At 37.0% G+C, this 23,051-nt stretch overlaps 3 protein-coding genes and 1 long non-coding RNA gene across 4 annotated transcripts; 2 read left to right on the forward strand and 2 right to left on the reverse strand.

The window, feature by feature from the left end:
- On the forward strand, positions 1–729 carry LOC126783911 (cytochrome P450 84A1-like). The gene is made up of 2 exons (XM_050509446.1): positions 1–205; positions 317–729. Exons 1-2 carry the CDS (start codon positions 1–3, stop codon positions 727–729), a joined length of 618 nt encoding a protein of 205 aa, XP_050365403.1.
- Positions 730–2,252: 1,523 nt separating this feature from the next.
- LOC126784740 (uncharacterized) lies at positions 2,253–3,101 on the reverse strand. Its single transcript, XR_007670979.1, has 3 exons — positions 2,758–3,101; positions 2,554–2,679; positions 2,253–2,323 (listed from the first exon to the last, which is right to left on the reverse strand). It is a non-coding gene; the product is annotated as an uncharacterized LOC126784740 (long non-coding RNA).
- A 1,365-nt stretch (positions 3,102–4,466) lies between these two features.
- Positions 4,467–9,792, reverse strand: LOC126782508 (uncharacterized). Its single transcript, XM_050507765.1, has 5 exons — positions 9,591–9,792; positions 9,021–9,187; positions 8,267–8,330; positions 4,916–4,985; positions 4,467–4,780 (listed from the first exon to the last, which is right to left on the reverse strand). The coding sequence occupies exons 1-5, from the start codon at positions 9,751–9,753 to the stop codon at positions 4,669–4,671; spliced, it is 576 nt and encodes a 191-aa protein (XP_050363722.1). The 5' UTR covers positions 9,754–9,792; the 3' UTR covers positions 4,467–4,668.
- A 9,310-nt stretch (positions 9,793–19,102) lies between these two features.
- LOC126783912 (protein FAR1-RELATED SEQUENCE 5-like) lies at positions 19,103–21,223 on the forward strand. Its single transcript, XM_050509447.1, has one exon. The coding sequence runs from the start codon at positions 19,103–19,105 to the stop codon at positions 21,221–21,223; it is 2,121 nt and encodes a 706-aa protein (XP_050365404.1).
- The last annotated feature ends 1,828 nt before the right edge of the window (positions 21,224–23,051 follow it).

Raw genomic sequence — 23,051 nt, forward strand, 5'->3', positions numbered from 1 at the left:
ATGAAAATGCAGGATGTAATGTTTGGTGGAACTGAGACTGTTGCATCAGTGATCGAATGGACCCTGGCTGAGCTAATGAAGTGTCCAGAATATCTCAAAAAGGTTGAACAAGAGCTCGTCGATGTCGTAGGGTTGAACCGTAGAGTTCAAGAAACCGACCTGGAAAACCTAACCTACCTCAAATGTGCAGTCAAGGAAACCCTCCGTCTCCACCCACCAATCCCTCTCCTCCTCCACGAAGCCGCCTAGGATGGCGTCGTGGCCGGATACTCATTCCCTGCTGGGTCACAAGTCTACATTAACGCGTGGGCGATAGGGCGTGACCCCTCTGCATGGGACGAGCCTGAAAAGTTCAAACCCTCAAGGTTTCTGGAAGATCGCTCTCCAGATTTTAAAGGGAGTGACTTCGAGTTCATCCCATTCGGCTCCGGCCGGAGGTCGTGCCCCGGGATGGCCCTCGGGCTTTATGGGTTGGAGATGGCTGTGGTTCATCTGCTTCACTGTTTTAAGTGGGACTTGCCGAATGGAATGAAGGTTAGTGAGCTTGACATGAACGGTGTGTTTGGATTGACTGCACCAGAGCTGTTCAGCTTGTTGCTGTGCCGAACTAAGGTTGAACTGCCCGCTTTGAAGTTTATTACAAGTGACGAGATATATGATTGCTTGGGGAGTAGTACGTGTTGTTTGCTGTTTCTATTTTACTTGTTATCTGGCTCTACTAAATACTAATAAGAGTTTGATTATTCTAAAAAAGAATAGAGGTTCGTTTAGGGTTTCGTTGTGTGAAGTTCGGACTTGTTATAAGTTCTGATAATACTTGCAAGCTCTTCGTCAAAATTAACTGAAATTTCTTCATACTTTCTTTTGTAGCAAAAATATCTTCATACAGATTAACAAACATATATTTTCAAAATTCTTCATGCTACCTATATTACTTCTTAATGTAAGCTAGCTACCTACAGGGCCGGCCCTGAGGGATTTGAGGCCCAATGCAAAGAAAAAAATGGGCCTTACACACAAATTTTTTTTTCGGGGTTTGGAACATAGCCAAGTGCAATGTTAGGAGGCTCATCCCCACGCCTGAATATTTGTAATTCTGAAAGTAAAACCTTAGCATCAATATCACAATCCTCACCATGTTTCAAAGCATTTCCAAGGTTTAGACAACAATTTTTCATTCCTTCATCATCCAATACAATCAACCGTGATGCATCAAATAAGAGGCCAAACATAGATTCAAAAAGTTCCATTTGTTCAAATCTGGTTTTCAATTGAGAAATTGCCATATCAACCAAAACAAGAATAAGTGCATAGAATCCAGTGGAAATTGCTTACTTTCATAGAATATGTTTAAAGTGCCTCATGTTTGACAAGAAAAACAGTAAACATGATTTCCAGAAAATAATTGCAGATGGTTAATTATACACAAAGCCGTAGGAGCTTTAGCCTTGAACATAATGTAATCAAAGCATTGGAAATCATATCCAAAAAGTTGGTTTCCTGATTACTTTTAATGGGTAAGATGCCACTTGAAACCAACAAACGCCATTAGTAAAGCCATAGGTATTACTCATATCACAAACACTGATTGAGATTTAAACAACGATATCACCTACAATACTAACAGTTATGGGTTAACATTTCTCTTTAAAATCTGAAGACCTTCAAAACAGTGCAACACATTTATAATCCTAGGAATAATTCAGTAAAGTCTGCTCTATTTAAGAAGTATAGAACCTGATGAGCGAAAAGTTCTGATCAGAGTGGTCCAAAATCATTTTATCATTTTATGAACTTATGCAAGGATAATAGTGAAGATTTACGAGGAAAAATTTCTCTTCTTTTACCAAAAAAAAAAGTAGCAAAATTTAGCATCTTGTATTATCTTGTAGGACTTTGTTTAACAACTAACACGCAGAGCAGGATCAGTTAAAATCACTGAGTGCAGACTGCAGATTAATGAAGTAAGGCAGTATTATGCAGAAGAGTAAGAATGAGAGAGAGATAATCACCAATCGGCGGTCAGCCTTGCTAACATTTTCTTCACCCAAAACATACCAAACTGTGGCCTCGAACTTTGCCATTGGCAATTTTTTCCAGCTCCTAATATCATCCTCTTCTATTACATCTTTTAATTTCGTACTGAAAAATAAATAGATAAGTAAAAACAGCAAGTCTAACCTTCAAGGTAACATAGACCACCATAGATCACAAACAAAGCATTTAAAGAAACACTTTCAAGTCTAACCTCAAAAACTCTTATAAAGTTGAACATGAGTGATAGGAGAGGCAGATGGGGTTTGAAAAGGAGAAATGTAGACACCTGTAGAAAAATAATCATAGCAATCAGGCTTACATATATGTAGACAGAAATGATGCCATTTTAAGAGTAAGCTATCATAACTTTGTAGAGTAATACTAGAAGGAGCATATAGGACTTGACAAGGTAACACAGCAACAAGCTATCATAACCTTGTACATAAATGGGTTGATGATCAACATTGAACATTACTTATCACTACAAAACATCAAACATAGTACTGTAATTCTGACCTTGTAACCTCTCATAAAGTTGTCTATACATATCAAAAGGAGCAGACAAGATATCATAGGGAGAAGGGGAGGAATAGGGTGATTGCCCATTGTACAATGCCATCGGTGTTAAATTGGAAGTCTCACCTGCACCAAACAAACACAAAAAACTCACCAAATTTCTTCAATTTCATCATAAAGTGATATCAATGTTACGATTCGTACCTTATCAGCAATTACTTTCTCATTCTCAGCTCTTTCTTTAGCAGCCTTTTGCTTCAGCTTCTCCAGCCTCTCCCTCTCCATTTTCTTCAGACACAAACACAAAAGTCAAAAAACACTAATTTAATACCAATCCAAGACAGATCGAATAAAGAAAAACCGTCATCATTCGGATCCAGGCATCATAAGAATTCGTAAAAGAATGAATGTAATTTCCCCTTCGGAAATTGGGGAACCTTGATGTAGACGTTCTCAGTTGCGTGTTCCTGCATCATTTAATCCATTGTAAACCCAATTATAGATCGAAATCAAACAAAACAAAGAAACCGAAGATGAGATACTGAGATAGGAGATACTGAGTTTGGAGTAAAGCCGAATCCACTGGACTTGATAGGAGAGGAGATAATGAGATAGTAACCGAAGGGAAAGAAAAAGCTCCAGACCACACATGAAAAAATAGACAAACAGAAAAAAAAAATTGGAATTTTGGGCCCTGGCCCAGTGCGGTAGCACTGGCTGCCCTCCCTCAGAGCCGGCCCTGGCTACCTATATATATGTTAGTGATTAAAATTGAGTTATCAGAAGCCATGAGAATACGAAGCCTAGAATTCATATATTTTTGTTCATGAATACATATATGTGGAAGTCTGGTCCATAGGGCAAAGTCTATATCGAAAGCTACATAGGGTCCAATAGTGTAAAACCCGGGGTTGTCAAGAAGCCTGCTGCAAAAAGTTCGAACTCAGGCGGACTCAAATAGGCCAGAGAGCGATATATTTAAAGCCATATATGTCTTCTTCGTGGGTTACAGACTGTTTGTTATATTTAATTTCTTATTAATGTGTTGTAATTTCAGGATGTAATATTATGGAATTAAATTTGTCGCCCACCCTTATTATGTTCATCACACTAAATAAATGCCAAGTGCAATATTTCTCAACAAATTTATAACTTCAGTATTATAAAAGACACTTGGCATGTATTTAAGGTGGTGTATATGATAGGAGTGGACGACAAATTTGTTTCCTAATATTATGATGTGTTTTAACTATTTCAAGTTGTAATGTTAAGAGGTTCATTTAAATACTTATGTTTGGTTTTCACTAGTCTGTGAAAGCAATCGGAAGTGTTTCAGTTGCAGCAGGAGCTAGCTACAAGTTGATTTCCCATCCAACAACCCTGTTTTATTTGGTTAAAACGAATATACATCAACCAGACTTCGATCATATATACTATTACAGATTACCTGCTGGTAGCACGTACGCGTATATGCATGAGCTCTGTTTTATTTTCAATTTTCTTAATTAATAAATAAAGATGAAGCTGAAATCTCCAATCCCTCTGTTCCAGACCTGACCACCAACTTAAGCCACAATAGCGCCTGGAACCATCAGAAGGGCCCCTGACCTGCCACTGTAAAAGAGTCTCGTTTCCTGGGATGGACACCATGCCGCTGCAAAAATGCCGACAACACACGGCCAGCCGCTTCTCACCTCTGTTATTTATTTTCTGGTGGCTTGACCTTGCTCGCAGAACCCAAATTCAGAGAATCCGTTTAGGGCCCTGCATTGCTCTACTACTTACTAGGTTAACAGCTTTAGGCGATCATTTCAGTTGAGCTTTTCTCTTCTCACTGGTAATGCTTTTCTGACTACCCATGCTTTTCTCTATGGATCGTGCCAGAACCATCGATCATGCCACAATGCCGACTATGATTTCAACTTCATCACATTTATTTGACTGTGTACTGCTACAACAGGTTGACAAAAAGCAAAAAGCTTTGCTTGATGATAAAGTTATTGATACAAGAAAGAGATACACATCAATTTAATTACAGAACTGGGGTACTGCTAATTCAGGTACTAGATTTCGCATATTTGAGTAGAAATGTGTATTACTCCTGAATCAGAAATGTTACTTGGACCTTCCAAATAAGATGTTATCCACACTCTGTTTTATATGGTTGCCTACTCTATTCAAATTCCTAGCAACACCTGATGCTACTAGGCCGGCATTCCTCTTAAACCTGCATATTTTAATACTTAAAATCTTAAGTCTCGGGCAATAAACACAAGTTAAAAATCTGGAAATGCCAGCAAAAGCAATCTTCAAACATCTACTGGTGACTTTTTTCTTAAACCAAAAAAGATTTCATCTTTACCTGGTCAGGTACTCATCTCCTATTGAATGTGGTCTGTAGCTTCGAGGTTGAGGAATAGGCCGAACATTGTCTGAAGAGAAAGACAGCTTAATGAACAATATTGATATGAATGTTATAAAAAATATACTTTATAATTTTCTGAGCAGGGGATAAAATGTGTTAACAGTAAAAAGAGAAACACAGCATTGGATAAGACTTGCAAAAAACAGAGACTGCAACTAGGAAAGTGCAACCAAAAGCAACAAAGAACTATTAAAAAATCATTTAAAAAAAAAAAGGAAGCTACCATAGCGCTCCAACTTGAGAAAATAACAGCAAACAACGAATCCATCAAATCTGAATAAAAAAATGGATGTTCATAAGGAGCTAGTCCCTCAAACTCTCATAAATGCTTTTGTTTCCGCCAGGTTTCCCAGAAGATGGTCATCAAAGTACATCACTACATCTTCCCAACACCAATCGTTTCTTCTTTTCACCAAATTGTGCATTGTTTTCTGCTCAAGAGCCATACTCTCGCCATCTAGGGTGCAGTACTCCACTGCTTCGCGTAGCAGCACGACGCTTGTATTGCTCTCCCACAGCTGGTAAGACCATCTACACAGTTTCTGGGAACAGACTATTCCAAGAGCTAAAGCAGTTGAGCAATTTAAAGAAGAAAACAATTAAAAAACACGGTGATCCCAATCTCAGCTCCAGCTTGACACACCAGTGAGGAGAAAACAAATAGGCCTTCTCCTTTGCACCATATCACAGGTCATTAATCTATGGCACTCACCTGTACCATAGAGTGAGGGATAAAATGTGTAAGAATGGAATTATCCATCAAATATTTTGGGGAGTGAAATTTGCACTCCCCAAATCGTAAACCATTCCATCTTTATTTCATAATACTTTCCCCATCTGTGTAACATTTGGTTTTAACCATTTAAGCTATTTTACTTGGCCAAAGACTAGTGCCCGACCCCTCATTTATATCCCTACTCACCGACGGCCAGAACAGCCAAAATTTTGTCCAGACCAAACACCCAAACTAATACTCAAATCTCTCTAAGATCTTTCAAATTACACAAAAGGGTTTCTTCTGGGTTTTCTAGTTTCTGCTACCTTTTATTATGGACAAAAATTCTTCTACCGAAACTCTACATACTAGGCACACTAACAGATTTGAGTACCTCAAGCAAGAAATCCAGCAAGAAAAGTGGACCTAGTTACTGCCCATACTTTGAAAAGTTTCTCTATAGAAAAGAATTTCTACCTATTGATCCCATTTCAACCTATTAATCCCATTTCAATCTTAAGGTCCGAAGTACTCTGCCTATAAACAATCTTACATCTGAGTATTTGATAAACACACCCAGTCCAGATTGGCTGAAACTACTTCACATAGTATGATCCAAATCTAGAATCAGCGAGGAAAATGTTGAAGAATGATGTGCATGACCTTTACAGACTCAAGTTATCATGAGTTATAATACAAATATTGATATGTCGATACTGATATTCAATTTAATCCAACATTCTACATCCTTTCTAGGTACCATAATAGTTCATGAACCCTTTTTTTTTTTTGTTAGAGAAAGAAAGAAATCCCTTTCCTTTAGAGGGTAGATCTAGAGATTGAAACTATTATAGAATATATTTTCTGTGGAAATCTGAAAACATGCAGATTGAATGAGAGGTGGGAACATCAAGAGAGAAAAGTAGATGAAGCTCCCATAATTTATGTGTTAATGGAAGTTATCATACATATCTCCGTATTAGTTTCATTGCAGGAGAAAGAAAACAAACAAACAAAAAACACAGAATAGAACAAACAAAAAAACAAAACAAAAACTGAGTACTTCTGAGAGAGCAGCCAAGTTCTGGAAAGCATCTGCATATTGACTTCTTCTCTCCCCAGTCCCCATCCACACACTCAAACCTTCTATTAAACGCCTCTTTCTGGCTCTGTCCACTATTCTATCCATACAATCGATAACAATATAAATAAGCAATGGATCTCCCTCTCTCAACCCTCTTGAAGCCCCAAACTTTCACAATGGACCCGTGTTTATCATTCTTTATTATCAATAAGTGAATCATCATTAATCAGAATGAAAGATTACTAGCAGTAGAAGAACAGCCAGAAAGCCACACCATGCCAATTCTAATCAAACAACCACGCCATCAAGCGTGGAAGTGACTTCTGTAAATTGAAAATACAAAGAAAACCAAAGCCGCGGTCACAAATTGACTGAAGCCCCCAATTAACAGTGAAATTCCCTTGTAGCATTAAGTACAGCAAAGAACTTTAATGATTTTAAGCATCCTCTCATCCTTTTCCTTCAAAGACTTCCGGTTCACTTCTTCCAAATAAAATTGATTCAATCACATTCCAACAATTAGGATTCAGAAACTGTAAGTGTTTATGCACCACCATTCCTACACTCCCCTATCGCTGATACCAAGTTTGTCACCAGTATATAAATAGGAAGTTTTCAGGTCAAGAGGCAATAGGAATACTGTTCAAGAGGCTTAAATAACAGTCCCACTTGACATAGGAATACTGGTCAATACCTCACGCGGATATATATGTCGAGGGACTATACACAGATAATTTGAGGGTAACTGGCAATTCTTACATGCGTTTTTTTTTTTTGTTCAAATAGGTAATATATACTTGAGACGCATACAACATCTGGTAATTGCTCTAATATCAGGATAACATTTTATTGGCTTACCACTATCCTAAAAGCCTAAACTGATTGGGGAAGGGGCTAACCATTGTCAAATAGCAGGGCTGACCTAATAGCTTTTAAGCTACCAAGCACTTTGGTAGCCGAATGAAAAGCAAATCATTGACGAGGAATATTCATACACCAAAAGGTGAAAAATACATCAACATCAGGAATAGTGGGAGAACTCAGTCGGCTGTTAAATAGAGATGCCGTCATAGGATGTCCGAAGAATCATATTGCAGATGGAATCACCTAAATACAACTTTTAGAACTCTAACCAACTTCACCTATAATAGTAGTTAAGGAAGTATAAGTAAACTCCTTTCAGAGATTGAAGTACATGTGCACTTGCATATGCTAGTGTAAATAATGTTTGGCATCCAGTTCACTTTTAGGAAAGGCTAAACAATTGGATTCAGCTAGCTACTCAGCCTAGTTATATTTGACAATTACATCTAAGTTTAGCCACGTCTCATAAATACGAGAAAGAGAGAGAACTTTAACGATGAACAATCATGCACTCCAATTTTGTAACATGGATATATAAAAATATGATAAACTTAGCATCAAAGCCTGATCAACATCAAGAACTTACAGATATATTCAAAGATAAAGAAAGAAAAACTACACATACCTTCACTGTTATGAGCAGGAGTAGGAGGATGAGCCTGACCTGCCGGTCTTTTATCATATAATACCTAACACGAGCAGAATCAGTTGAAGTAATGAGAACCAAAACATATTTACACACTTAAATTGGAGTAGCATGATACTACACAACATTGAATGCTAACTTTAAAAGCTTTAGACAATTCTGCTCCTACAAACTGATACCTACTAAAACATCTCATTTAGTGAGGGGAGGAAGGTATTGTACCAATAGATTTGTCAGGTCTGATTGGGACTACACATTTCTGCTCCTAACACTGGTTCTTGCCAACAAAGTAGAACTAAAGCTAGAAGCCCCCATTTAGCAAGAGGGCAAAGTGCTCTAAACTAGTAGAACAGTCCCACCCCATCTTCCTTCATGGGAACTGTTGCAAGTTCTTGAAAAAAATTAAATTTGCATTTTGTTTCCAAAGCTAGAAAGGTATTGGAATAAAGATGCACACTCAAGAACAGTAAGGAGAGAGGTCAAACAAATTGCGCGCAAGGCAGGATCCACGACAAGGGCATTTCCGCGGCCCGGAACCCCCGTTAGGGACCTCTCGCGTATAAATCCCTATCATGGGTCTTTTCCGGCCGTTTTAACGCGTTATGTATATGAGATTTATTCAACCACATACATTTCAAACGGCATTCACATATATAAATGCAATTTAAATAGTACTACATAAGAACCTCATAAATCATGAAAACAAGAAAAAGGTAGAGTCAAGATATACCACCTCAAGACCAACACAAAATGGCAGTTCCACCTGTTTATTATGTGGATCACTTGAATCTTTCCTGTCTAAGAACACCGAGTAACCCACGCACCCATACTTAAAATCCGTAAGGCTACGATCGGCTTTTGAAGCTTCCAACTCCGTCTCTCCCACAATATAGCTGGGGACTGGCCATAAACACAAATAAGCACATGTCTTACAAATGTCTAACAAAACAAATGAACCCTCACTCAGCACCAAAACGCATATAAAAAATCACTACTTTCATAAGTTGATAACTACGCACCTCAAAGACTATAGTCCGCAAAGATTAGAGATTTATATCTCTATTGAAAACACTTGAGCATCATATGAGCCTAGTAAATGTGCTAGTAGTAAAGGCAACAGGCATCAATAAAAAGATTACATCTTTCATACATTAGTTCATTTAGTTGCATTCAAGTTGCAGATCAATTCAGATAATGCATTTAATCATTTTGAGAAGCAGAAAATCATAACACAGAGAAATCTCAACCATCTTGAGAAAAATGGATCAACTTTTGAGATGTTGAGAGAGAGAGAGAGAGAGACCTTGATTGAGAGTTTTATAGAAGCCAACGCAAGTTGGGTACTTGGATTTGGATTTCTGAACAGAAGAGTAATAGAGGCAACCCTTGCAGGACCTTCCCTTTGTTGAGCCTCTGGTCTGATTAGGTTTAGGGTTTTGATTTGGGTCTTCGCCTACGTTATTCATCTCTCTCGTTTAATGGATGTTGGGATTTTCCAACATGGAGAAACCTCCTTTTGATCGCAGGTCGTGCTTTTGATCTACTTATTCATTCAGCTTTCACTTGAGATTGTTACTGGACGTCTGATGCAGATCGGACGGCTGGGAATTAATAACCAATAGATGAGAGGGCCTCAAGTACGTGATATTAGACTATTGGTCACACGGTCACACCAAAATAATCATGATTACTCATCTAAAGTAAGGGCCATTTGGTTTGATTTTGGTTTTTAAGAAAATTGATAATGAGTTCCGGCTTTTTTCTTCTTCTTTTTTTGCCATTCATGTTTTTGATATATATGTTATGAATTTAACATCCCAATTTACTATATACTATTTTTGAGTTGGTCGGTGCCCTGTAGCTAAGCACTGTTCCCAGCTCGCACGGAAATTACGGATGTGCCATGTATCTTTTCTTAATTGCGTTCATGCCATTCAACTAGGTATAGTAAATGACAGTGATGCTCGCCACGCGTCATTTTTTTTCCTCTGCTCCCACCCTCACTGCTTCGCTCGCCATCCCGAAACTTCCATAGAAATCTTGGTTTCTTCCTCAGAGATTTATTTCCCTCATACTAATCCTCTCTCTAAGAAGCTTTTGCTTGCGGGGCAGAACCCTGGTAGCGGAAGCGATTTGAGGCTTCAACCTTCTTCTTCACGATGCCTGGGCAGTACTACGAGTGCGTGGGGATGAAAGAAATGAAGAAAGTCATCAGGGAGATTGAGGACGGTTTTGATCTGGGTTTTGCCAATAGGAGGAAATAAGGTGCAGAGGAGAGGAAGGAAAGAGGAAAGGCACTTTGGATTGGCTCTTAAGATTTTGGGTTTTTTCTTGGCTCGCCATCGATAGAAATGTCGGTCAAAGGAGACGAACTGCTAAATTGGAAACCTGATAAACAAATATTGGGTTGCTTTATCTACGAATCTTTCTTCTTTATCTCCCTTCTGTTCTCCTTGGTGATTGTGTTTGTGTGCTTTGAATCATGTCATTATATATAACTGACTTGGGGTTTCGATGATGTAGGTTCTGATCAGTCTTTCTAATTTCTGGGTTTGATCCTTTCCGTATTCTGATTGGAATCTGATGTTGAAGAACTTTTTGTTCAAAATTCAGAGTGATGAAAAAGAGGAAGATACAGTGAATTGGAAAGACAAGATGAGAGAACATATATGGTTGAAATAGAGACAAATGATACATCACCATTTGGCGATAGGTGAGTGATCATTTGGCTGAGTGTTGAATTAACTGAGGCGGGTTCATGGTTGAGTGATCATGATAAATCAATAAAGCTAATGATATATGACCATATTCTAATTGCAAAGCTAATTCAAAACAAAGCTATCTACATCTTCTGCTATTACAACTTCATGTATTCTGTTTGTTCATTTGAGGGTTGTCATCTTTTCACTAAGAGTATGCTTTTGTAACTTCAATAGGATTGAAGCTCAGAGGATCATTAGCAGATGCAGCTGATAAGTACCATGTACTTCTGGTTGGGAATTAAAAGCGGTACATTGAGGTGCAGGATCTGAAAGGTACATATTTAAATATACATGCTATAGCCATACTTAGATTCCAGTGCACCTTAAACTGATTACGACACTTTTTTGTCTTCAAGGTAATGTCAGGGTGTACTATCAAATACAGTCATTCCTTCTTGGGCAAAACCAGAAGCAGATCACCATAGAGTTGGTGAAAACAGTGATTTGGTGATTGCTAATCCGTCGAAACAGAGGAAAGACGGCTGCAAGTTAATTAAATTTAATAAATTTTTTGGTCATGTTGCTACAAGGTATCCGTCACCTAATAGTCTATGTTGTTTATGGTCGGACCATGGGAGGATCCAACAAAACTATATCTTAATACGAAGGATGCAATTTAGACGATGAAGATGAGAGGCATTTTTGGTTTAGAATAGTAATCTGCTTTACGTTCTCTTATGTTTTATTGGAAAATTGCATATGAGTAAGGCAAGAGTTTAACATAATTTTAGTTTTTCTTATGGAATTCTGATTGGAATTTGCAAAGGTGTTCGTGCTACAATCAGAGAAACACCACCGACTACAGTCAGGTAAAGGTTAATGTAGAATCTTTTAGTGTGTCGTGTGTTTATGATGATGATCATTATAAATATAGTCATGTCATGTGGAGTAGAAGGCGATCCTCATCTCCGCAACCTCAAAGACCTGCAGTTTTTTCATTTACATCTAGCATACCCAAGAAAGAATTAGGTGAGTTCCCATCTTGGAAATTATGACATTGATGCCTTTATAATGAATTTCCTATGTGACAATCTGCTTATGATGTGTTTGCTATCGGCAGATAAGCAACAGATTCACCTCATCAGTTCTCACTTTTACGGTCTGGATCTCTTGCAAGTAGGCTGACAACTCTTAAGAAAAAGTCGATCAACTACCCCAAATTCAAGCAGACCAACAATACCAAATCTCACTGATGCACGACAGCGAGTGAGTGTAGTTGATTATTTGAGAATACCAAAGAAGTTCATTACATTCAGATGCTTTTGGCTGTTAGGGATAGCAAATGTTAATATATAAAGTGTTTGAAGTTCATTACTTCCCTTTTTTAAAAGAAGTTGTGAAAAATGGGTTGTTATAAAGTTGGTGGTCAGTGTATAATAAATTTAACATCCAAATTGAAGAGAAACCTGAAACTTTTTGTAATTGATCTTAATTAGAATGCTTACCTCTAGGATATGAAAATTAGAGTTGTAACAAGAATGGGAAAACAATTTTGTTAATGATTATTTGTTTAATTCTTTAGCTACTTAATTTGCATCAGCTCATTATTTTTGGAATTTGGTTGTTGAAAATAGCATGATTAAATGAAAGCTATGCAAGGTAAAACGTTTTTTTTTCAATATGTGGACAGAGATCTTAGCAATTTATTTTCTGGATAGAAACAACACTATTCTTTAGAAGTTCATTACATTCAGATGCTTTTGGCTGTTAAGGATATCAAAGATTAATATATAAAAAGTGTTTGAAGTAGGAAAAGTTAGAAGACATTGATAAATACTTCAATATTATCGTAATTATAAAGCACATTATAATTGACCAATGATCTATATTTTGAAAATGAGCCTTTTTTCACATTATCTGATGTTGAAATGGAATGACATATGTTTGTTTATCATTTCTTTCGGATTCTACACTGAACATCTTTTCATGGTGAAATCCAGTTTTGAGGGAGCCAATGATCCTATCTACTGGAGGAAAAGTCTGTGATTGAGTGAGTAAGGTGGAGCCTAGCAACTGTACAGTAAGGAGAATGGGAGGGAATGGTTTTGGTTTGTACTGGATTATATTAGGATAGTCTTCATTGATAATAGATGAACATATCATCCCTATATTTTGTATATATTGGTAGTAATTAAACATATTGCCCACATATACTTTGCATATATTGATTTAAAAAACGTCACTGAAAACTGCAACTTTATAGTTGATACATATTAAGCAGAAAGGATCAAATTATCATACCGGTCATGAAACCCGCTGCAACGCACTGGGCACCTCATCTCAAAATCTCAATCGTCAAGGTAAAATCTTTTTAAAACTCTATGATATGAATTATGGGTCATTGAGATAAGTCGGTTTTGTACATGAACATTACTGAGATTTTTTTATTTCTGTTGTGATGAGCACCTCCAGTTGTTTTTATTGTAGGTATAGTTATAGTTATTTCCCTATATCAAGCTGGCATCAGAAACTGTCGTTGCACATATGAATTTCGATCCTTTAATCCTAGGTGGAACCAAGATGGTGATTACAACGACGAATTTGAAATTCAGTGGAATTCTGGGCACAGTTGAAAGTATGTATTTTATATTTTCAAGCTTTTTTCTTTGATTCATCATGCATATAAAATGAGTGGTAGATTTAATAGATTTGGATATTAACATGTTTACTTATCTTTATTATATGTTTCATTTACTCAATGGGAATGTTAAACATTTTGTGTTCCCTGAAAATTCCACTACAATTAGGAGACTACCCCAAAGGTTTTAGGAAAGTCTATAGTTGAACACCAAGCATGAATATTGAGCTTCTGAACTTTTTGAAATATTGTAAAAACATCACAAACCAGCATTTAGCTACTTTAAGTTCATTATTGAATTCCATAATTATTTTATTAGTTGTAAAATGTGCTGTTAACCTATTGAAAATACTGGAGACAAAATTTATGTTTATTTCCAACTTTCATTCTTAATTGGGGTATTGGCATCGTTGATTTTCTTAGGACACAGGTTCTGCTTTTGAAAACTTGGAACACTCATGTGTTTAATTTCACATGTTTCTGAGCCTTAGAGAGAACGGAAAATGGTCAAGTGTTTTGATAATGTAGTTTCTTTTTTATAAGATGTTAGAGTAACTGCTAAAATTTATTGATGCAGGGGTAAGAGCTTGATTAGAATGAAGGTTGCTGTCACTAGGTGCTTTTATTTTAGAACAATGTGGAACATGACAAGATTTGATTGAGCTACTTCTGAAATGCTTTAGCTTAGCTATATTCCTAGCAAATCTCCTCTTTGAGTCGAGGAACCAACTCACTTTGTGCACGTATAGAGAGATTGTAGTTGTCGGTGGAAACAATTGCTCTACTTTGATGAAAAAGCTATAAGATGATCCACATTTTTGTAAATATCTGAATACATTATCATGTCATTTTATATAACTAAGCGAATAATGCTTTTGTTTAAACCTTTGCGTGTTTTGTTTGATCATGCTCCGTATTCCTAAGTTCCTTGGGTAGTTGATTCATCATTAGTCAATCTAGAAATGAACCGCAGCAACGCGCGGGTAAAATTCTAGTATATTGATAGTAATATCATTTCATCGACAAAACCCTGCATCTATCAACAGTCAAATGTTACAACCCAAGGCTGAAATTACTCTAACATCATGTTATCTAGAGGATCCTCCTATCTGCATCCATCCAGATACGCATCTGCCATAATTTCCTCTTGTTTCGGTTGATCTGTGCACAATTATACATATTTGTCAGGAACCGGAGTTGTTCATCACTGCTCCAGCCGGTTAGGTAATTGAAAATCAATCAGTGATTTAGATAGGGAGGATAGATGGCTAATCCCGATCGAAAACATATTGAACTCTGGTGTGACATTCACACTACTATCTGACAAAAAATTCCATCCACTTATAAACACAAATTAATAGTCCGTGGAGCATGACCTATGAACGGTGCACGCCCAATCAAATAATAGTAAATGAGATTATTAAAAATTACGATGGTAGGTGGTCTTGGCATTAGGAAAAAATTACACACTCAAATCATCTAAATTCTTCGGGTCAATATTTCCTCAACATTGATGCTTGGATTGTTGTAGCCTTTTACTGCGGGCTACAATTATGTATAATGCTTGATAGATATTTTCCATCAAATGGGGAAATTATTGAAGTAACTCGGCAAGGATCTAATCTTCTACAAGCAAAACTAACATATAGTCCTTATCCCCACGCTTATAATTGTATGTGTTAATGTAGTGAATTATACTAATGTGATGCGTTGTATTCTTTGCAGATGCAGTACGTCGTACTCATTGTCCCTTTTTATCACAAATGGCACAAGTCGTCAAAGTGGAGACCACGGCGGCGTGGTCTTCAACTTTCCGACGCTCAAGTTAGGCTGATGGTAACTTATGCAGAGTAACAATAACGGGTGTAGTGTACTTACCTTATAAGGTCAGAGGTTTGACTTTTTATTGTTGAGTCGAGGTAGATCATTTACTCCTCTTCCGGTGTGGGACAAGGTCCAATTAAGGTGGTTCTCTGGAGTCTTTCTTCGGATGCGCGTGAGGGGGCGTCTGTAGTCGGTTCGGGCCGCGGGGCGGCCCATTGCATAGCTAGTGCGGCTGGCTCACTCTTAGTATTGCGAGACTGGGCTATTTATTAGCCTTAATGCGCTGATAGTTGTGCTGATTATGGCGGGCATAAGCCTATGCCAACAGTCTTCTTGGTTATATTTTTCGGCTCTTTCACCGTAGTGTTTGATACAATTGTAGGCAAAAAGAAGTAAAGAACAATTGTGGTGATGCTTAGCTTCCTGCGATACTTGTGATTTAATAATCCAGTTATCAGTATTTATTTAGTTTATTAGTATTCATTTATTTATCATAATATTATTCTAATATTAAAATTGATTTAATATAATATATTGTATAAGAAGTTTCCTGAAACCATTTTGACTGACAAAGTGGTTTCGTTTATTAGTGTAGATAAGGGTCATTTGGTTGTTATTTTGAAACAAAATATGTGTTACTCCATAATGGTGCTCATAAAACTTCTCAAAAACATAAAGGTTGCTAAAAACAATCAATATCATGCTACGTGTTTGAATTAAGCGCATGTTTATAAGTGCAACAACGAATTGATTGAGACCATGTAAGATACATTGCAAACTACGTAATGTGTCTTCTCCCTAGCCTTTACATCAACACCATGCTTCTCTCCAGTGACGGAGCCACATTGGAGCCTGGCTCTTGTGCACCAGTAACATTTGATATAATTTATAGTTGATAAGCGTTTCTATTTGTCTATTTGCTTTAGTGGTTTGGAGTTTTCATGATAAATAGCTGGTGCCCAGTTCGACACCTAGCTTTAGCGTGTTTTTGGTTTTGCACCAGTAACCCTTCACAACAATACGTGCATATATAACTGCATATACTTTTCTTTAGCTTTAGAACCTTTAAAAATGAAGGTTTAAGACCCCAAATATAGTTACTAGTATAATTTAATTAAACTAGTTTTTTTTATATAAAGAGAACTAAATAATTAAATTATATAAAAAATGTTGTAGTTTCAATTTTTTGTTTTCTATTTCTAAATAATGTGATGCATATGAAATCCTACTTGTACTCTATATGACAATAATACATACATATGTATTACATAAAAAAAATCATATCATGCACCAGTTAACTAAAATTTCGGGCTACGCCACTGCTTCTCTCAAGTGAAGCTTTCTTCTTCATCCATTTGATCATGCAATCTCAAATCTAATACGTCTTCAGTAAGATTGTCCACCTCAATCCCCTCACTTCCTAAAATATTAGTGTAGAACGCGAATCTGAAAACAAATAAGAATGCAGACACGTGTACAAATAAAGTGTGATTTATTGAATATCAAGCGCGGGGTTACAATGTTTGTGAACTCCTCTGATTCTATCTCCGTATATGACTTGTCTCAAGGGTGACGTGCACTTGATCTTGAGAGTTTGAATTTGATTTGAATTTGATGAAGAACGAGCGATTTGGTAGCTTGGCGATTCTTCGTGGACTTGAGTTTAGATTTGGATTTGATGAAGAACGAGCGATTTGGTAGCTTGACGATTCTTCGTGGACTTGAGTTTGGATTTGGATTTGATGAAGAACGATCGATTTGGCAGCTTGATGATTCTTCGTGGACTTGGGAGACTTCGGGATTTGTCGAGAGTGATCTTGCTCAAGCGATTTTCTCTATTCTTCTCCAGTCACTTCTCTTCATATTGAAGGGGGTATTTATAGTGTCAAGGTTTCTATTTTGTAGAATATTTTAATGACACTAAAATAATAAATTTCTTTAATTATATAATTAAATCAATATGTATTTTCTGATTAATTTAAAATTAGTTATTCTCATAACTAAATTAAACGGAAAATAATTGACTTAATTATAACTGTTAAGTAATTTATTAATTTAATCAAATATCCGATTACCAGTTCGAATCATCAATGACATTCAATTTTCCGATTTACGTCGGAATCACGTAGCTTCAATTACGATCATCCGTTTATGTGTTGACACGAGTTTTATTCGTATCCGCACCAACTTTGTTGACTTTTGGGCCACGTGTGCAATTTTGTCGGGTTCTTGGTCGATTTAATCATTTAACGAAGATAATTTACTTCATTAAATTTCATGTGTCTACAAATGCCCCCACTTCAAGTCGTGCTGCAGACATGTCGTCATCACGTGCCGAAAGTGCAGCTTGAAGTATGCACTTTGATCTGGAGAATTTGTGGAGCTAGCTTCCGAGGCTACGCAAATTTTGTAGTAATATTTCCATCATATAAATGTCTGATGCTTAAAAGCATATGTTTTGTTTAATTGCATAGAGATTCCACCACCGAAAGCATGTTTTGATTTAAATTACTTTGTTATTTCTGTAATTTCTGGAAGTCTGCCAATTTGTTCTAAAGTTTCCACCACATTGCCATCACATTTATCAGTTGTTCGAGCAGGGTCCGTGTGACGGGCTTGTCTGTTGTACATCTCTGTATAAGATACAACAGCTACAGTGTCTGACGCGCCAGGCACGTGAAAGAAAATTGAGAACACTCACCGAATGGGCACCGAATGTATCCGATTTCCCCACACGTGCAGGTAGTCTTCTCACTCTCCCTATTTTTTTGTTTTTTTTTATTTTGTATTTGGTGAGTTGGAGTTTCATCACTCTCAATTTCAGTATTTCCGACCCAACTATAGGGAGCCTTAAGCACATTGACGCGATCGTGAATGGGGAGGGGTTGATGATTGACATTAATTTCATATTAGAGTTTGAGATTGCTCGGCCGACGAAGAACTAGAAGCCTATCCTCCATCAATTTTATGGGTTTCAGCTAAAGTTTGCTTCATCATATTCTGGAAAATCGATTCTCAAGCAGCAGGTAAACCATATCGTCTCTATCTTTCTGGGTTTAATTGATTTCTATTTTCGTCATGGCTGATTTGTGATTTTATCTAGCTAGGGTTTGAATTTCATTTCAAATTGGGTGTTGGGTTGTTAAGTGGGTCTTCGGTTCTAATTGGTTTAGTCTCATCAAGTTGTTAGTTGTGTTTGGCTCTTCGATTCTAGTATGGTTTGGCTTTTATTTGCAATCATGTCTGTTTGTTTTAATATATATTTGTATGGAGATGTTGGGGTAAATTTGTTATATTTCATTGCATTACTTGTGTTTTCATAACATGTACACCGTGAATGTTAGGCCGTATATAAATGAATAGTTTCATATACAAAGGCAGTCCATTGTTGATGTTTGCATCATGCAACAAGATAATTTTGAGTGCTTATAGGTGGGAGACATCTTCATTCTCTGTGTTTATGAACAAAATTGTGGAGAGGGTGATTTCCATCGTTTTGAGTCTATTTGGTTGAAGCACCATGATTTTTCAATGAGTTGGTAGCTGCATTTCTAAACTAGCTTGATGCACTTACCTCAACTAGTTTTGTCTATTGTTTTGTAGCATTTCTTGGAATTTTTCAAAGAGGAGGATTGGTAGATAAGATTTGTAATGGAAACAATTCTTCCTGTGAATGAAAGTGAACAGTCTGAGGTGAGTGAACCTTTACAACAGTATAATGGGAAATTATTTACTGATTTGCGTACAATTGACGTTGTTGGGCAGTGTTTTGAGACAGAAGAAGCTGCAGATAAGTTTTACTTTGATTATGGTCTTGTTGTTGGATTTTGTGTGAGAAGGGACACACTGAGATGCAAAAAGGACATGACAGTATCAAGTCGCCAATGGTTTTGCTCATGTCAAGGGTTTAGAAAAATTGATAAAAATGCAAAAAGGGTTCGAAGGCCACAAAAAGTGACTAGAGTTGGGTGCCAATGTGTATTTAAGGTGAATTATTGTGGAGACAAGAAGAAATATGTGGTGACAAAGTTTTATACAGATCACAACCATCCCTTAGTACTTCCTGCTCTAACACATCATATGAGGTCTGCTAGAAATTGTAAGGATTCTGATGTAGCCCAAGTGACAGCATTTCACAATGCATCAATCCGTACATGTCATGCATTTGAGTACTTAGTCGACAAGGTTGGGGGATATGTAAGTGTTGGCTTCAGAATCAAAGATTTGTATAACAAGCTTGATGCATCAAGACGTGAAATCATGTTAGATGGTGATGTTGAGGCCGCGCTTTCTTATCTGAATGGGAGATCTGGGGGAGAAGAAAATTTTTATTGTAAGTTCAGTTTAGATGAGGAAAACAAGTTGTGCAACCTGTTTTGGAGAGACACTCGTTCCTTGATTGATTATGAAAACTTCGGAGATGTTTTGTTGTTCGATTCCACATATAAGACCAACCGTTATGGAAAACCACTTCTCTTGTTTGTCGGTTCGAGCAACCACTTGACTAGTATTGTGTTTGGGTGTGCATTTCTCCTTGATGAGACTACTGAGACATATGTATGGGCTTTGGAAACTTTTATATCATCAATGAATGGCAAGAAACCGATTGCGGTTCTTACTGATAGTGATGATTCCATGCGTGGGGCTATTGAGATTGTGCTTCCTGGATGTCCTCATAGACTTTGTTCATGGCACATAGGGAAAAATGTGAATAAGAATGTCAAAGATCCGAATTTGAAAAAAAGATTCGACAAGATTATGTGGAAGTCGACCACACCAGAAGAGTTTGATAGATCTTGGTCAGATATGATTCAAGATTTTTCCCCCAAGAACACTAAATGGTTTGACATGATGTATGGAAAACGCCAAAAGTGGGTCGAAGCCTATTGTAAAGGAAAGCATTTTGCACGAATGCGGAGCACGCAACGTTGTGAGGGAATGAATGCCTACATGAAGGATTTCATGAATGGTTTGAAGTTGATTGAGGTGGTTCCAGGCATTGTAAGAGCACAAGGAAGATTGAGAGCCAAGTATTCTGATGCTGATTTCAATTGTAGGCACTCTGTGCATATACTGGAAACACAACTTCGCGAGATGGAGGATGATGCATCAAAGATCTACACTGACAATGTGTTTTTTCTAGTCCAGAAAGAGTTAAAGAGGGTGGGTGGACTATGCGTTAAACCTGCTGTGCAATCTGATGGATTCAAGACATATATCATGTGGAAACACAACAGGTCAGAACAAAGTTTTGAAGTGGTGTACTCCCAAGGGGAAGGTGGCCCACAGTTTGTGTGTTCTTGCCAAAAGATGGAGTACGAGGGGATACCATGTTGTCACATCTTCAATGTTTTGAAAGAAGAGGGAATTTTGAAAATTCCTACTTCTTTGATCATGAAACGTTGGAGGATTATTGACAAAGCAGATGTTGGTAAGCTTGATACACGCAGGCTCACTGGTGATAAAAATGAGGCAGACTCGAAGTTAAGATTTGGTTATGTAAGTGACATGTTTAGCAAACTGTCATTTCGTGCCTCTTCTTCAAAGGAAACATATGAGATGGTATGCGAAGAAATTGTTAAATTGGAGAGAAAGATAGACGCCATGTTTACTGTTTCGGAAGTTCATAGGCAGCAAGATGAACGGGGACGTCATGACAACCTTATTAGAGACCCAAATATTGTTAAAGGCAAAGGGAAGAAAAAAAGAGCCAACACATACTACAAAGAAACAAGGAAGAAAATGCAGCAAGTGTGGTGGTTATGGGCATAACAAACAGCGATGTGGAAAAGATCGATTATCGAGTCCCCGTGTTGATACACCTCAATGACAAGCGGTTCATCGTCAGAGGATGAAATTGATGGTGGAGGTAGAGGCGAATGTAACTTCCCACAAGCCAATGAAGCTAGCCCCTCAAGCACAATTGCATCCCAGGAACAAGTTCACCGGTCTTCATTTCTTCCAGGATACCAAGGTTCTCCAGGAATGCAAAATCTCTTAGCTGGCGTGCACTTTAATGGAATGCGAAATCTCGCAAGTGGTTATCCACAGATGTATGGACCAGGTTTGTTCAATCAAAATTAGGACTTTATTTGTGCTTCTAGTAAGTGCATTTCTATCAAACTAGTTCTAGTCTGATGACTGTTTTGTATAATGCATCAGACGCATTAAATGCATTTCTATTAATTTAGGATTTCTAATTGTGCTTCTGGTAAGTGCATTCCCGATGTCTATTTTTGTATTATCATCGGGTGTCTGTAATTGGAAACATATCGTAGTGCTAGTTACTAGTATTGGACTAGTATTGGAAACATATTATAGTACTAAAATATTGTACTTTTCGTTCAGTAATTGAAGTAGGTCTCCTCACATAAATCATAGGAGACATCCTAATGATCATTTCAGAATTGAAATATCTTTAATAGGAGCTTCCAAGATTATGTTATGATTTCTCAAAGGTAAGGATCTGCATCATGAAATTCTGCAAATATGTTATTCTGAGTTTTAGACTTATCAGCTCATTTCTACAAAATTGTACATGTCAGTTTATATTTTAGTGTTGTTATCTTCATCAAAGTTGTAGCAGACATGCTAAAGATCATTTAAGAACTATAACTGACCTCATGAAAAGATATTTATACATTAAATTATGATTTTTTGAAGTTAAGTTTCTGTATTTGTAAAACAGTATTATGAATAGTACATCTGGTTCCTTTTAAATATGAAACTGTGCAATTTCGTTTAGTATTTGAATTTGGTGTCTTCTTGAATGTTGTAGTAGATGTTCTATATAACATCTCAGGGTTGGAATAATTTGAAATAGATTTTTATAGTTTAAGTTATGGATTTTAGAAGTTGATGGACTACATCAGTAAATGCAGCAGATCAATTTTAAACTCAATCTTAAATTTGATATAAATTGTACTTTTTTGTTATCATATATACCATTCAAGTCTTGAAATCACGTAAAAAGGAATTTTCAATAACTTATGATTTTTTAACTCAAATCTGTGCATCATCAAGGTTGCATTTGTTACCATATTACTGTTTTATTTTGTTTTATTTCAATTCCTTCACCCAAACTTGTGGAGGCTAACCATAAACTCAATATATACATACTTTCTAAAAACACCGCTAAAGTCACTAGTTCCGGAGTTCACTAGCAACTATATGGAGGAAATGCCTCGTACCCAATCGACACCACACGATATGATCGTTACATATAATCATGCATACTATAAAAAAAATTATCGAATTTTTGGCTCGTTTGACCGTCGGTTTGTCCGGTCAACTTAAAGTTCTAATATTATGCCCTATGGGTAGACCTATCACCGGAGACCGATGGCTGAATGGGGATTACATGTTCATTACCACACAATATTATCGAACTAGGGTGTGCGGTCGAATTGAAAAAAAAAATTTCGGACGGCTCCGGTCAAAGGGTGTCCGTTTAGTAAAAACGCGCATTCTTATGTTGACTCGTGAAATTAACGGTCAAACGAAGTCCGAAATTGACGAAATTTTGACTGGATACAATAATAAATATACATATCACATCCCCCGGTGCCGATCGACTATATTAGTTACTTAGGTTGTCAAT

This window comes from Argentina anserina, chromosome 2 (genome assembly GCF_933775445.1).
Source record: "Argentina anserina chromosome 2, drPotAnse1.1, whole genome shotgun sequence".
NCBI classification, from domain to species: Eukaryota; Viridiplantae; Streptophyta; class Magnoliopsida; order Rosales; family Rosaceae; genus Argentina; species Argentina anserina.